The 16,774-nt window shown below is 48.8% G+C and overlaps 1 protein-coding gene across 1 annotated transcript; it reads right to left on the reverse strand.

The window, feature by feature from the left end:
* Positions 1 to 9,158: 9,158 nt before the first annotated feature.
* On the reverse strand, positions 9,159 to 15,929 carry LOC126533574 (sulfotransferase 1B1-like). The gene is made up of 2 exons (XM_055072208.2): positions 15,361 to 15,929; positions 9,159 to 12,002 (listed from the first exon to the last, which is right to left on the reverse strand). The coding sequence occupies exons 1-2, from the start codon at positions 15,363 to 15,365 to the stop codon at positions 11,135 to 11,137; spliced, it is 873 nt and encodes a 290-aa protein (XP_054928183.1). The 5' UTR covers positions 15,366 to 15,929; the 3' UTR covers positions 9,159 to 11,134.
* Positions 15,930 to 16,774: the final 845 nt, after the last annotated feature.

Below are 16,774 nucleotides of genomic sequence, written 5' to 3' on the forward strand. Positions count from 1 at the left end.
ACTCGGGAAAAATTACAGTTCCTTCCAGAATATGTGCATGCATGGTTGAGACATAACCAAAATACACGTGGTATTCCATTTCATGAATTGTGGGAAGTGCTCCGTTGCAGAGCCCACTAAGGTGATCAAAGATTGTGCATGCAGCTGCAACATCTACTAAAAGAAATGACTTACATTGCGTATGCACCATATTGGTCCTGTTCTTTTACGCCGCTTTTTTTAATCATGTTTCTACCTCCTGCAGGCCTGGATTTTAACGACTTTTTGTTATTCTTGCAATGTACTTAGCTTATCGAATAATTTCCTTATTTTGTACACGCTACGCAGCACTTATTCTGTCATGGCTGAAGTTATCCACATTGTTTCTTTTCTCTTCCTTTTGTTAAACTGTGCTCGTGTGCTATGTCAACTTGGACCTACGTTTCCTTTTCGACTGTTTAATGTATTCCTTTTGTGCAATGCCAATTTTGTCGTTTGCACTTTTGCATCGTCAGTTGTGGTGACCAGTGGACGCTTTAAAGCCCATTATCGAGACTATTTGTCCAATGTTCAAAGCATCATTGGGTTCTGATGTTGAAAATAACGTTAAATTAAGTTAGCCAGGACATCAGTTGTATCAGCACGCGACTGCCATGCCATAGAAGCCGTGTCGCTGGCCGATAAAGCGTTAAAGCGAGGGTGGATGCCACGTGGAAGGTCGAATATGCTGAATATTATTTAAAATCAAACGACGGGATTTTACCGGCCAAAACCACGATCTGATTCTGAGGCACGTCGTAGTGGGGGACTGCGGAAATTTGGACCACTTGGGGTGCTTTAACGTGCACCTAAATCTAAGCACGCGGGTGTTTTCGCATTTCGCCCCCATCTAAATGCAGCCTCTGTGACTCGGATTCGATCCCGCGACCTCGTGCTTAGCAGCGCAACACTATAGCCGCTAGGCAACCACGCCGGGTGATATTATTTCGTGTTCACGATTGCTAAAAAGTAGAGTTCGCACTGAAAAGCACGATAGGCAATTAAAGACCATAAATTAGTGCTCTTTAAGTGTAGTTTGTGAGAAACGCTGTGATAACCGGTGGAGAAAGTCTTTTAATTTTAAAATTTGCGTGTAGCACTGCTTTTTCCTCGGGATATAGTACACTGACGACGGAATTCCTTCGAATGGACTTGCTACGCCAGATTTCTTAGCAGCACCACGTTCAATTTTTCCGTCGGCTGTGGCGATTTGCTGAACTTCGAGAGCTTTCATGTGCTGGTATTATTAGACGATTAAAACCCATCTTAATGTTTCTAGCTGGTATATAAAACGATTTTTACCATCCTTTGACGCCATTTCATTGGGTGTCCACAACGTATTTCTACGGATGTGTGAAAGGCACATTCAAGAGGTATATTTCTTATTTTCGAGGCTATTCTGCAGTTCAGCCATACAAACTGTATAAATGTTATGTGAGGTCTGAGCTTGCATTTTATTCAACTGAGTGTTTCGTCGCGGCCGTAATAATTAAATAGCGCAAGGCATCCCGCTGATGTTTGATGAACGACTGGTCAAAATGAGCAAGATCAAAAGTAAGCCTCGCTGTCTTCCCACGTGGTTGCGCTCTCTCATTCATAGCGTGTTGTTTCGGGCTATACGGCCTATTTATCGCTCACAAATTATCGTGCAGATATTGACGAAGTCCTAAACGCAGTGCTCTTAGAAACTACGAATGCACCGTAAGGTACTTCCAGTAATTAAGTTATTTGTTGTGTATATATGTGTTTGTCTTGATACAGTAAACAATTTCTTTCGCGGCTTTCCTAACGACCGAAATTTTTTTTTTCACGCATAAGTCAGCACTCACAAAAAAAAAAAAAAACGTGGAATCTAGGAGGCAAGCTTGTCTCGCCAAATGCTTGTCGTGCATCAGCATCTCTGGAAACACCATGGCGAATTAGGCTAGTCGATGCGTAGTCGCCAGGAGGGCATTCATGGGTCACGCCAGCTAACTAGTATACAAAGCCACCTGGGAGGCTGCTAGAGTTGGCGTGTTTAACCCAGCGGCTCACATCCCCGCCGCGCGACCGCGACTAGGGAGAGGTTTCCAAGGCCCCTCCCTTCTAAGAATGCGCAACGCCTGATGTGTTGCGAACAAGAACCAGAGTGACGGAAAAGGGATACATGATGGGGGCCCACTTCTTTGCCCTCTCCAGAATAGAAATCCCACAACTTCCTTTTTCTTTCGTCTTGACTTTCTTTTTCTCTTTTAAGGTGCGTGCCTCACACTCTCTCCTAATGCCTCCTAGTTATATATAGGAGGGAAAAAAGATTTCGCTTCAGACTTGACTGCGACAACTGCTTGCTAGTGGTCGCCTCTTCACGATCGCATTACCTACGCCGTCTCGAGTTCGCCATCCCGAAACGACGTCGCCCGTCTCGACTATTCGAGCACGCTGCTCCGGTTGTAGCTTCAGATCGGCATATACTGAGGACACAGAGTGTCAAGTCAGTCAGCGATGTCGTCGTCGTCTACCGAGCTCGCCCAACCAGACCGCGGAGCCCCGAGCATCATGGGACCATTTCCGCCCGAAGTGTGGACCATGATATTCCGACATCTAGACGCCGCGTCTCTTTTGGCCGTGGCCGAGGCGGTGCCGAAACTGAGGGACTTCGCCTTCTGCTCGACGATCATCAAGAGCGTCACCATCGCACCTCAAACAGGCGAGCGAGCAATCGAGAAGTTTTTCGGGGCAATCCGCGAGCGGCACGTTGGACAGCTGCGCTTCACAAACTGCCTCGCGTTGTCGTCCGAGGTGATTCTCGACTGTGCCGGCCGCTGCTACAACCTCCGAGAGCTGCACTGCGTGAACTGCGTCGTGGAACCCGCGGAACTCTTCGACCTCTTGACCCTGAAGCTGCCCGGCGTTGAAAAGCTCGAGTGGTCGCTGCACGAGGACTGCTACTACAAGACTGCGCTGTATAGCCACGCCGTTATGCACATTCGGGCCTTCCCCAAGTCGCAGGGGCCCAAGGTAAAGACTATGTACATCGAGCTGGTCCTCGCGAACGCGACCCTCCTTCTCTTGGACCACTTCTTGGCCCGTTGCAGCACGCTGCGCCACCTACACATCCACCAAGTCCGGAAGGAGCCTCATTGTGTGCCGAGCGCTGAACCCAGCGTGAGAGAACTGTCGGAACACGACAACCACCTGGAAACTTTCAAATATAGCTGTGAACAGCTGCTGCTGCCAAGTGACCAGCAAGCTCGGATCCAACAACGAGACGAGCAACACCGCAAATTCCAACCAGAAAGCGTAATCTGGGGCAACGACTGCCGGTTCAAAGGCCAATACTCAAGCCGCCTCGTCAAGCTCACCGGCGTCGTGGAAAAGAAGATGCTCCGGCGCGGTGTCAAGCAAGCCGTCGTGATCGTGGAGGCCGACTCCAAATCCGCCCGCCTGTTCGAAGCAGCCGCCACGAAACCCGAGTCGTGGAAGGACCCCACACGGCTGTCACTCGTCCTGATGGCACCTAAAGGAGTGGAGGTCCCGAGGTCCCCGACCGCGCAAAGCGACTACGTGGTACCGATGAAGCAGTTTTTCAGCGCTTGCGTCTCCCGTATCCTGGAACTAAACTTGTCCGGGTACCACTTCGCGGCAGAATCAGAGTGCTGCTCCGTAGTGGCATCGACGCTGTCCAATCTGCGTTCGCTGGCGCTCTCGCCCTGCGGAGCCAACCGTCACAACTCTCTCAAGTCGCTCGCGCGCGGCTGCCGCTTTCTCGAAGACCTCGAGGTTGGGTCCGACGCTGCCTGGTCGTGCGCAACCTGCCAGCTCCCCCTGCAGTTTACCGGCCGCTGCTTCGCGCGACTCCACAATATAACCAGGCTCCGTCGACTTAGCATCGACGAGACAGCCAAAGTTGCCAGCTTGAAGTTCCTGGCCGTGTGCCACGTGGAGGAACTGCGCCTGAGCCTGGACAGCACGAACGCCAAGAGGCTTAAGAACTGCCTCAAGACACTGGCTCAGGTTCTGCACTACAATTCTCGGCTGACTTCCTTGACCCTTCTAGCCAGCAAAGCGACGCTTGATCCACGCCTCACATCGACTCTCGGCTTGGCCCGTAGCCTGCGCCATCTATGCGTGCTGACTGAGACTCCGACCCCGGACAGTGCGGCGGAGCTGTTTTTCGAGATCATGGAGGCTCGCTTGCCGCAGCTCCAGTCGCTTCACGCACATTACAGGAGCGCCCGGGACACACCGAAAACCCTCACCTGGATTCGCCAATGGAGTTGCGACTACACCGAGCCGACCATGGGAAAGTGGCGATCAACCGACGGCCTACTCCTGCGTCACAGCCCGTGTCTCGGCCGGCTCTGCAGCATGACAACTTTCATCGGACTGGTCCGGCCAAGAAACCGCTTTTGAGAAGACTTCGTCCTAAGAAACTTTCGATTTAACTGCAGGGACTGTTTTACAAGCGATCGTCTGTAATGTTCTTTTAAAAGCTCGGGTATTAGAATCCACTCAACTGTAAACTTAGTCTGTGATTGCAAAACAATGTCTTATGCTACCTACTAGCCTTTAAATAGCAGCTGCTCTAATCCCAACAGTGTTATGAAATTCCCGCTAAATCTCTATTACATAAAATTAGTAACTTGCTCCATCCGTTTACAGGGTAATTCCATAATGGAGCACGGCTAAACCAACTGTGCCAAATCAGTATAAGCGCACGCTTCCCTTCGGGTATACAGGAACTCTCTCAAAACAGGACAGCAGTTACTAGACTCATTATATTCCCTGTGTGCTGTTCTCTTGTACACTGATGCCCTGTGCAATAAACATCTTTTATTACTCACGTTCTATCCGAGTCTGTGTGGATTTCTGTTCGCGCTCGCCGAATCGAAGTTCGCTTCGTCTGGCAGAGCGAGTGCTAATAATGCCTGCTGCGACTGTATCAGAACGCGAATGGTTGTTTTCTCTCTCTCTCTCTCCTCTAGAATTTTGTTTTAGGGAACACACCAAGCAACTTGTGCGTGCCTGGTTCACACCATCGCTAATATACAAACAGTATGGTGTAAGATGGAATTTGGAGGAAATGAAGATGTGGTTTTAATTTATCTTTGGGGCTGTTTTAGGTTGCGTGTCAAGATGGTGATGGCTGCAATAGAATGGAAATTTGCACGAAAGACACTTTATATAGCAATAGCTTTCAATCTCCTATGTCAGCTGTTCCTGCCCACTCTTGTTGGTGAATATTGAAACAGCGCTTCCAACCGCAGCTCCCCCCTCTGAGGTATCGGTTATGTAGAATAAAAAAAAAAACTATATGGTCAGGCATTACATCCGGTGAGCGGCAACGACGTTCTATATTTTTCTTTTAACATCTTCTTTAGCAAGCTTTTAGCGACGCATCCATTTGTATTTCAAACGGGAAATCTTGAATGGAGGCGCCTCCATTTTCTGCAGTGCGTGAAACTAGACTTCCTACGCGGTCCGATGTCCTGTCGCAGATGACATGTAAAGCCCCCACTCTCCACCCGCTACACCTGTATGAAGGTATAAGCTCAACTGCGCTTGTTGGTGCATACTAAAAATCAGAGGGTTATGTGGATAGTCTACACTTCGTCGTATCTTTCGCCCTCTATAATGGATGGGCTTTCAAAGGTACCCCGAAACACTTCTTCACCAGAGTAACAAAACCTCGCCCATGTGTAGTGGAAGAATATGTGAACCAAATGTTATTTTGCTGTGCGCAGCAGGGACTTAATAATTTAGTGAAAAACCGTCGAAAATCTATGGCAATGTCCCTCGTAAAATAGTTCGCAAACGACATTCGCAATGTCGCGAGCATCTGTGCTGCAAGCAGCCAATCAAACGGTATTATTGGATTTCGTGATCGCGAGGGCATTCTCAGTAATATCCAATCATGATTGCTAATTTTGCGATACAGCAATGGAAAATTGGAAAATGCTTATATCTGCGATCGCAGGGGCGTGGCGAGACGATGCAGCCTGAGCGCACAAATATCGAGCAATGGTTCGTACCATTGCTGACACCTAAGTCGTATGGCGTAGGATGGAATTTGGTAGAAATGAATATCGCGCTTTTGTTTCTTTTTTCTTTTCTTTTTTTTTTTGGAACGGTGCTGGCTGTAAGAGAATATAAAGCTACACGAGTTTGCAAAGAGCTATCACCTCTGTCAGATATTCCGGCATGCTCTCGGTGGTGAGAAATAACACAGCTTTTTCAACTTCACCTTCTCTACTTTCGGGGAATGTCCGCGCTAGCAGTTATACATATACAATAATGAAAAAAAAAATGGGTCAAGAATCACATCCGGCGAGCGCTAACGACGTTTCGTTTTTCTTTTAACCACCGTCTTTTCTTTTTTTTCTTGCAGGCTACAATTCGTTTCCGACACGAAATGGTTACCAGTTCAGTAAAATTATCTCGAACGCGTGCCTGTTCTACAAAGCAGCGCCTAGTACACTAGTGCTAAGCTACTGGCGGGATCGGTATCCGCGATGCGAGGGAATTTCGCAGGCAGACAGCATACACCGACCGTCTGAGCGAGGCTGCTCGCTTGGCTTGCACGTTTAGCTTTCGCAACGACTGCGTCGAGTAAAGAAGCCGTATTTAATTACGGGTGAGCTAAGTGTACAGTGTTACTCGTTTGGCAAAAATAAGTGCTCTTAGACGAGCTCGGGATGGATCGCAAGCGCCTTAGGCCGCGGCGCCCGCCGAGCTAGGCCTATCGGTCATCTCGCGGGCTGTCAGTGGACATCGCGCCGTCGTAAAGAGTTTTGTCGTTAGCAGAGGCATAACTTTAGCGGCAGCGTTCGCGTAACGCGAAGCAGTGTTTAGAAAAGTTGTATATATTGCGCTTCTAGACGTGGGTACGAAGTCTTCCGAGCTAACAAGCTGGGGCGCTGTATCTGGCCCGAATCGTTGTATGCCGCTGCATGCTGAGGTTCTATAGGATCGGCGCAAAGCTCCTTCCTGATGTGACACGGCTGTTGGGAGCGGCGTTTAGTCTGATAACATGTCGGAGGCATTGGAGAAGATAACTGTCCCTCTTCACCTCTGGGCTGGCGAAATAAAAAATCGAAGAACCCGGAACCGCTGTCGTACCACGCTGTAACGATGGCGACAGCTGCCATGCCGAGATAATGGCGCGAGCGGAGAAGCCGGAGGGCATTGCGCGTGCGCAATGGTGACCAGACGAGCGGGCATGGTCCCTGCCTGCGATACGCAAATAAAGTGACCACTGAGTTCGAAGTATTGCAAGTTTTATTGAGACCAAGAGCAACAACTGTACTGCACACCGCGCTGTCGTATAATTGATTTCGCCAGCCGGCAGGGGAAGAGGGACACTTACCATCTTTGCCTATGCCTCCGCCCTGCTTTCAGACTAAACGTCTCACGCAAAAGCCGCGTCACATCAGAGAGGAGCTTTGTGCCAACCCTAATTAACTCTCTTGCATGCGTAAGTATGCAAATGACAATTAAAAGTTGGAGTCGGATATCTCGGAGCACAGCCACGTTAGAAGAATTCTTCGAACTGATACTATGTAGGAACACGACTGCCTCTGACTTTTCAATACAAACACATCCGCTTACTGCAGTCCAAAAAAGTTAATTATTTAATTTTATTTAATTGGCCTGCTGACAGCGATAATCATTATCTCACTTTGTGCCCCCCTGGCCCCATAACTTATTTACACGGGGTGGTCTTTGCGTGCCTCCCATTGCCTAATTTTAGAAAAACGATAAGGCTTAATTTCGAACACCCGGAATATTCACCTCTTGCAAGCACGGGTGCTTAGCCCCTCAATAAAGAAAAAAAAAAAATAGCGGGTGTTTAACCCAGCGGGTATGACACTAGGCATCTGAGCGTGAGGTCGTAGGTTCGAAACTTACCACCAACGTTTTCCCTTTCGAATTTATTTTGTTCTATACATTAATTTCTTTATAGCCGTTCGTCTTACGTGACAGACGGACGAACGGGTTTCGTCGTTGGGTGGGCATATATGAACGCTTGCACCTTTAACATCGTAATTTCAATTAACATTGTAAGATAACACCTTAGGGTGTTATCTATATAACGGAAACCCAACGGATGTGAGTTATAGACAGATTTACACACTTTTAAGGGTCTAAATTATTTTACAGCTCACCGTCGATGGGAGCATGGCAAGCGCCCGGCCAAGTTATACGACGTTTCACGAGCGACGGTTGCTAGATACGTCAAGAAAAGGAGTGTTCGGGGAGGGGAGGGCTTCGACGAAGGTTCGTAACATTTACGCGGGATCTTTATGCCATTTCTTTCCGCATTCGTTTTTTTCCTCCATTAGGCAGGCGGTATGAATTCCGTTCGCGCTGAGCCTATACGGCTGAAGGGGGAATCAAACGAGGAAGCGGTTCCGGAAAGCATGATATCCACACGACATTCCTCGCCGAGGCGTTCCAAGTTGGCACCGCAGCACTTGTATAGAATAGCGGGAAAACACGCGGATCTTGGTCGTCGTGCACGTGATCGTCCACTACGCTCGCGAGCGTCATCGGTGCGGATGAACAGGACAGCTGACGGCAGAGGGCCTTTACTAATGACACTTGTTTTCCTCGCGCAGTAACGGTGGATGCTGGACGTCGACCGCTGGTTGGAATTGCATGCAGCGGCGCTCCTCGTTGGAGAGCGGAACGTCACGTAAACCGCAGCTTTTGTGCAGAAAGCAACAAGAAAGAAGGATGAACATGAAACCCTATAGCAATGTGAATGTCTTTGCTATAGTGTTTGTTTAAAATCACAAGAACGCTATAAGAGTGCAACCCTCGGGAAAGATTTGAAGGCAAAGTCGGCTTGTCATTGCAGCAGACTACTCTGTGCGTGATACGAAAAAGAAAAATGAAAACACTTAAACCAGTCCAAACTACAGAAGTTATGCGACGTCGTAATGGCTGCAGCAATTCAGAAATCCCACACGTTGCTATGTACACAAATATGTGTATATGTGCACAAATATTAACGCTATCGCGTTAATATCGGTTATATATATATATATATATATATATATATATATATATATATATATATATATATATATATATATATATATATATATATATATATATATATATATATATATATATTCACGCCTGGCTGGATGACACGCGAGTGAGTGAATAAACTTTTATTGGGTCCAGCAAAACGCGATAAAACGCGCACCCGGCTAATCCCACGACGGGACTGACAGATCTAGCCTGCCGGCCCGATCACGTGCGCGCTGGACGGCCCGGATTTGGTCCTCAAAAACGGGACTTCGCAGAAGCGCGTCCCACTCTTCCTTCGTGAACTTCGGGCCCAACGACCCGCACTCCCAGAGCATGCGAGACAAAGTAGCAGCCTCACCACAGGCCACGCTGGGACAATTCGGGTAAATCTCGGGATATGTGCTGTTAAGGGACGCCGGATTTGGGTTGGAGTTAGTTTGCAAGAAAGAGTCTGAACGTGACCGCCTGCGGCCTGCTTAGCTTGGAGTGAGGCGGCGGGAAAACCGTTCTCTCTAAGTAAAAGAATTTAGTGACTTCATAGTGCGTTACAGGAGCGTCTCCCGTGTCCGGGGAGAGAGTCGCCGAGATCTGAGGGCACGCGCAGCCTCGTGGGCAGACTCGTTGAGGTTCAGAGGAACCTCCTAAATCGCCCCGACGTCGGTAGGGAACCAAAGGATGGAGTGTATGGAGGTGTCGCCGTGTTTGGCGCCATTCAGAATTTGAATTGCCTGCCGGGCTACCCGGCCTTTCCGGATGACACGCGGTATATATGCGGGTTATATTGCCAGATAATTCTATGGCTAAAGTTGCTCGTACTTTGTCTTACATTTCTGACAAAATCGTTCCTAGGAATTTTAAGAACGACAGCCCACAAACAAACGTCATGAAACAAAACAGCGACAGCGCATGCCTTTTATTTTAAGTCTTCTCAGACTCAAATATCAAAAGTGCGAAGCAATAGCAGAAACCTGAAAATTATGTGATTTTCTTGTCGCGGCTGTGCACTACCTCGGAGATCGGCGCACGCAAGAGGCCGCGTTTCTACCATGAAGCCGTCCTTCGCGCATAGCATTCGCCGTCAGCGTTTCCCGGTAAACAGTACGGTTAGATAAGCTGCAGTTGCGGGGAACCGTGAAATGCTGCAGTCAGGGACCTTTGAACGACGAAGGCGAAGCTCAAGCGTCCTCCATTTTTTTTTTTTTGCCAGAAATTCTGACCATGGGGTATACAAGCAATCACACCGCAATGAAATCATTTACACTTTCTATATACACCACTCACGCAACGGAAGCTACGTGAGTGCCCGGATGTCGCAGAATATGTAAAAAACACGGCAAACCATTTCCCAATATTCACTGGTATACTGCTTGTCCTAGGCACAAAATGAAAAAAAAAATGTCACGCAGAATCTCCTCAGGGAGTTATCTGAATGATGCGTAAGCATTTCATATAGTAACCACGTGGCGTTGAGTGCTCACACTTGACACTGCTGGTAATCGTAGCACTGCTCAGCGGCTGCGGCCATCTTGGCACCATTACGATAAATGCGACGGCGCTGCAGCGACCCCCACTGCATCTGCGGAAGGCGGCTCAACGTGAACTGATGATGCAAGCAAACTACTGCACGTAGCCGCACCAAGTGCGCTGATTACGTTCCGATCCGAAACCACGGCTGCCTCACAGTTCTGGCTTATAAAGGTGTGCCTATAGTGCGTGCCTGTTCGCACACGTCACGTGGTCACATAGACGCGCTCGTGCCACTGCTCGCGAATTCGTCGTCGTCTTATTCCACAGCTGGCGAAAAACATTGCTGCTGGCTCTCCCTCGAAAGCGATCGTCCTACGCGAAGGACCGAAGGACGGAAGCACGGACAGTTTTCTCGTTGGGTAAACATAGAAATGCTTACGAATTTAAAAGCCGTCTCGATCGCCACGACATTTCTTGCAACCAAACACCACACTCGTAGCAGCACAAAAATAAAGAAACAGTGCGTGAGTCACCACACTTCATAAAACAGAGCGCCGCACATTTTGCGGTCTCTAAGGCATACCACATCCCGCCCGTTCTAGCGTTTATCACACCCCCTTGCTTGTCCCGATCACTGCAGGAAGTCTGCCCACACTTCAACGAGCTCCGTTCCCGCTAGCTTCTCCTTCGTCATGTCCGACAGGACGCGGTGCTGTTGCTTCGAGAAGTACTCCCGGTAGCAGCCGACCTTCCCCTTCAAGACCTCCTCCTCCAGGTCGCTCCTGCCGGCCACGGTGGCCTCGAGCCCCGTGTCCCTGGCCACCTGAGTGACCAGGTCCGCGTCGGTGCGTAGGTCCAAGAAGTCCGCGATCAGCTTCACGCTGCCCAGCGGGTCCCTTCGCATCGTCTCGTAGCACAGCAGCAGCACCCTGGGGTCGTCCTTGCGGTCGTACCAGGACAGGACGTGGTCGAAGTAGTCCCCGAACGCCACCTCTCCCCTGGTGAAGCACTCGAAGAAGTCGGCGAAGGTCCCTTCGTAGCTCTTGCCCAGGTGGACGTAGTTCGAGGCGCACACGTCGAACGGGTTTCTCAGCACGACCACGTGCCTCGCCTCGGGACTGGCGGGGCTGAACGCGTACGGCAGGTGGTGCTTGACGAGCCGGGGAGCGCCTTGCCTCGCGCAAACGGTGTCGGCGTCGACGATCTCGATGCAGGGGAATTCCTTGGTCAGGAGGGTGTGGAAGTCCGGCAGGGGCGAACCCGGGTGGAGCAGGGACCAGATGATGTACTGGGCGCGCGTCGAGCAGGAGCGGGGATAAGAGCCGACGAATATGTCTCCCGGCAGGGGCTTGAACCAGAGGACCTTGCGGATCTTCTCGCGGTCGAACTCATTCTGTTGGAGCAGCAGTCCCTGGACGTTGAAGAGGCCCACCTTCTTGTAGGAGACGTCCGAGCGCCGGTCCTCGGGCGGAGGAGGGGAGTTACTGTGTTCGTCGGCCCTGGAAGTAGTAGTATATACGTGCAAGAATGCTGTTTTCCAGAAAGATACACTGAAAAGACCATACAGGGTGGGTATCTTTTTTTTTTTTTTACCGTTTACAAAATTTACAGTAATCGCCCATGCCATGTAGCCCAATCCTACATATTCAGCTAGATTACTCTATACGCGGCAAGCATTACTTACACGTGAAATCAATCAATCTTCATTATCAGCGATAGAGCAGAAGCGGTACATGTTAAATAATGAATCGAACCATACAATCGGGTGTTTCAAAAAATTCAGCTAATTGACTCTTAAACTTATTACGACACATATTGCAATTTAAGAGCTGTACCGGTGAGTCCGCAAAGCCTACTTACGTGGAACGAATTCTGAGGATGACATCAGTTTCGAGATATGCGTTTCCAAAGTATGCGACGAAGTGCATTACTGTTTGGGCTACTTTTGGGCGGCAATGCACGAAAAGGCATCTATAGCTTAAGCAGTGTAAGTGGCACGACGGTGCATTTTTGCCGCAATTTGACAGCACTGATCTCAAAACTGGTGCAAATTTCAAAATTTGTTCCAAGTGGATGCGCCTAGTGAAATCAACGAGCTCTAATTCGTAAGTTGCCATATGTGCACTAAAGTACGTGAATACAGTGTCGGCGTCGATCGACGACCTCGGCGCAGGTTACGTGAATACAAGTAGTTTAATAAAAAATATTCTATTGGTGAAATGTTGTTTATGATTCAATTGTGCGTACTGAATTCTTCTGCATGTCCGCCTTCTTGAGTAATGCGGCTCAAAGAGTGGATTTGTGCTATGCCTCAGAAAATTCTGTTAACGAAGAATTTGAAATTATGTCTACCCCGAAAAAAAAAATAAAGCTGTTATAACGCCAAGTTGCTGCGTGGTGGACGAACGAAGCGGTGCTAGAGGCATTGTCGCCTGAATGCGATTTGCACAGGGTCACTCTTAGATAGAACACGTTTTACACGTTCGATATTAGGGTGACTTAGAGATTTCGTCTTTACGGGAGAAAAGTGATCGATGTCACGCCTAACGCAGATATGTAACAAAACATTATAACGGAAGGATTTAATTCAAAAATTTAAGGTTTCGTAAGGCGTAAGATGGTGGAAGTTTAAGGTATCTGGTGATCCATTTCGACAGCAAGAATGTAGGTTATGGACACGGGCGAGAAAAAAAATACATACGATAGTCCTTGCATTTTTCCGCACTAGTATATCAGCTGGATGTCAAGACGTCATAAACGTTTCAGTACTAATTAGGGTTTAAACGTGAAACTAATAACCAAACAGACTTGAGGAATTGAGACCCCCCCCCCCCCAGTTCTCGAGATGTGCTCGCCAAGAGGGATTCCTAAAACTAGCGTCATTATTGTAAATATTCGCCCCCCTCCAACTTGTGGACGCAGTGCGTTGACCTGTTCTACGTATATCTATGCGCTGCCGGAACAAAACACCACGTGGAGCGCCGATGCGTTTCCGCGGTATATGTTTCGGCAAATGGACATCTGGAAACTGCTGTCGTCAAGATTTCTGCTGAGAGGAAGGTTCCTTGAACCCCAGACCGCTCTCTCTCTGCTTCGCGCAATTCTATCTTGAGCGCAAGATATTTAAGGTAATGAGTGAATGTTTGCAATTAACAAAGCAATCGCCGAATATAGCGAGATTTGTAACTTCCGACGGCACGAATATTGTGTTACTAAAACAAAGGGACCTCCTTATGTTTCCTGCGTGAGTTAATCTTTTTTTTTTCTGAATTTGAGAGTTTAATCCTGCAGTTTGCCCAAACACAGTTGCACTTTAAAATAAACTAGTTCACCTTTATTTCTGGCCGTTAAGAGTACATTTGAACAAAAAACAATTGAATACATTTCAGTTGAAGCTTATTAGTGTAGCGATTATTTATTGATTACCTCGCTGAACTATTCCGCAGGGAGAACTCGTTGCAACGTATGGAACATGTTACTCTAGGCTAGACGGTAAGTCTCCCGCAGTGAATTTCGAGACATCAAACTCAGCGTTGCATAATTTATAAAATAACAAGTTGGACATTGCGAAGCTAAGACTTCTGGTCAAATACGTGTTGCATCCTTTAGGAGCATTTTAAAAGGGTAGGGGCCCATTGTTACATGATGTTCTTTTTTCAAGCATAACAAAACAAGCTTGACTGCGACTGTCGTTGTTTGATGTGCCGCGGGCGTCTTGCTCGCGAAAACCTCTATTAAATTCAATAAAATTCTGCGGTTTTGCGTGCCAAAACCACGATCTCATTGTGAGGTCTTCCATGGTGGGGGAGTGCGGAATGATTTCGACCACCCGGGACTATTTAGCGTGCACCTCATGGTCGGGACACGGGCGTTTTTGTATTTAGCTCCCAATCCAAATGCGGCCGCCGAGGCGGGAATTTGATCCCGCGACCTTGTGCTTGGCAGCGCAACACCAAAGCCACTAAGCAACCACGGCAGGGGCGAAAATAGTTCCTGGCGTTAGGTTACAGTTGTTTCTGGCGCTAATTTGTGACACTCAGCTGGAGTCAAGTTTCACTCTAGCTGAAGTGTCACAACGGACCCGCCCTGCATCGTTAACCTGGGACTCTCAAGGCAATCCAACCACCACGATATCGAGAACTCTACGCTAGCCACAATAGCCATTCATTCAGCTAGGTGCTCTTTCTTTTTTTTTGTCATGTAGGCAGAACTTCTTCTATATATGCACAAATGCGCATGATATTTGTATAATCTGCAATAAATCTGAATGTCATTCGCACAGCTACGTCTTCGCCTATTCACTGCTACAGTTACAAGCCCACAATTGAACATTAAAGTCGCGTGTACACAGTATTAGAGTCACGCTTATATACCCAGCCTTACGGCATGAGCCCTGGTTGAGAACAGGCGTTCTGCTTGCCGTCCATGAGAAAAGAAAAAAAGAACTCTGCCTCGCAACAACATGCTTGCCGAATGTTCTTCGGGGCAGCAAGAACGAGTAAAAGGGGGTGAAGGGGTGGGTATTCAGTTCTGGCGTTACGAGTTAGCAAACAAATGCATCTACACGCCATGAGTGTTACTGCCGTTCGATATTATTAACAAAAATAGCAGCGTTCATTTCTCATACTAACGGAAATGGTAGCACATAGTATAGTTGGAAAATAACGATTCACTCTGCGCATAAGGATGTGAGAACCTGACTGTACGCAGCGTTCTTTTTTTTCCCCTGCAATCGGGTTATGGGATCTAAGTAAGCTTCGAATGTAGAAGACCGCGAGTCAGAGCAACATGAAAAATGGCAACGTAAAGGCAGCAGTGTAATTTATAAAAAGAAGCAGGAGTTAACGTTATACTCACGGCATCCTTTCGAAGCGTCGCGCCAATAGGCGGCCACGGAGACCGACGTAAATATTCCGAGCAGCAAGGCGTCAGTCGCTCGTGCTGGGGGCAGTATCGCGAACGCGCTCGAGACGCTCTTCTCGAGTAATCGCCCAGCGACGGAAGGCCAGCGCGCAGAGCCCGGCGCGATTGGCTACGAGCCCCAATGTCACCCAACGTCTCACCAGCCTTGGGGCAAAACAAAATAAAGAGAAATTACGTCGTTGAGCGACCGGGCGTCTCAGCGGGCGCGGGATAAGGAAATGAGAAAGAGAAAAAAAGAAAAATCAAGTTACACACACATAACAACGAATTGAGAGTCACGTCAGCCCAAAGGGGGCACGTGTTACGAGGGCATAGCGGGGTAGGGCCTCTATACACCGACGCGTTCGGAGAAGCCGGCCGCGGATAAGCACAACTCTCTCTACAGTTTTCTACTGCACCGCCGCCACTCGACGCGTCGACCCAGGCGATCACTCTATACTGGCGTGATGCTGGCGCGGGCCAAGCGTGTGATGCTCGGGGAGGGTTCGCGAAGAAAAAATGGCGACGGTCCACTCACGCGTCGTCCCGCAGAGGTCGTCTTTTACGACGAGGGGGGGGGGGGGGGTTGAACCGCACCTCTTATCTCGACGGGGCTTTCTAGAGCGCTGTCCTCAGCGCTGACAAGACGAGGGGGAGGATTCGATCTCTTCCCCTCTCCAGACGGCAAGATAAGGGCGCTGCGTTCCTACAGCGTCGTGAAGCGCTGTCCCGTCGTCTGCTCCTGCTGAGCGAAGCAGACGACGGAGCTTTGACGTCATCTGCACATTTCGCGCTGCGGACCGTCTACGTGCAATATGGCCGCGGTATTGCCACCTGACCATCACCAATAGAAATGTTACAATAGAAGCGAAATATTTCAGCAGAAGCTGAGAATTATTCTGCGTTTACTTTGGCGGTAGACGAAAGTCAGGTGTCTGCATTTCTGCGGGTACGGCTCTGATAACAGTGGTCACTGTAAAGGTGAGAAGCTAGACAACGGAGTGGGTGCGGGAAGGGCTTGCTAAGGCCAGTGGAGAATCCCCGCACACCTGAGGTACTTCGCCAGTCGAAGATGAGACCGTCATTCTTCGGGTGTTTCCATAGGTGTTCGGCCTCTAAAGTAGGGACCAAGCCTAACGATTCGGTGACGATCTGGCGAGGACAAGCGTCATGTGTTCCCGCTGCAAGGTCCAAGCGCAAAAGGCACAGAACACACAATGTGCACATGTTAAGTCTATGCTCAGTAAGAATAGAATGTCGTGGCAAATACAGCGCTGTCGAAATCGCAGAATTCGTATAAATGAGCCACCCAATTACGTTCTCAAATTGACGTGGCGTCATGGTGGAGGCAAACTTCTTGCAATATCGG

Source organism: Dermacentor andersoni, chromosome 7 (assembly GCF_023375885.2).
Source record: "Dermacentor andersoni chromosome 7, qqDerAnde1_hic_scaffold, whole genome shotgun sequence".
NCBI classification, from domain to species: Eukaryota; Metazoa; Arthropoda; class Arachnida; order Ixodida; family Ixodidae; genus Dermacentor; species Dermacentor andersoni.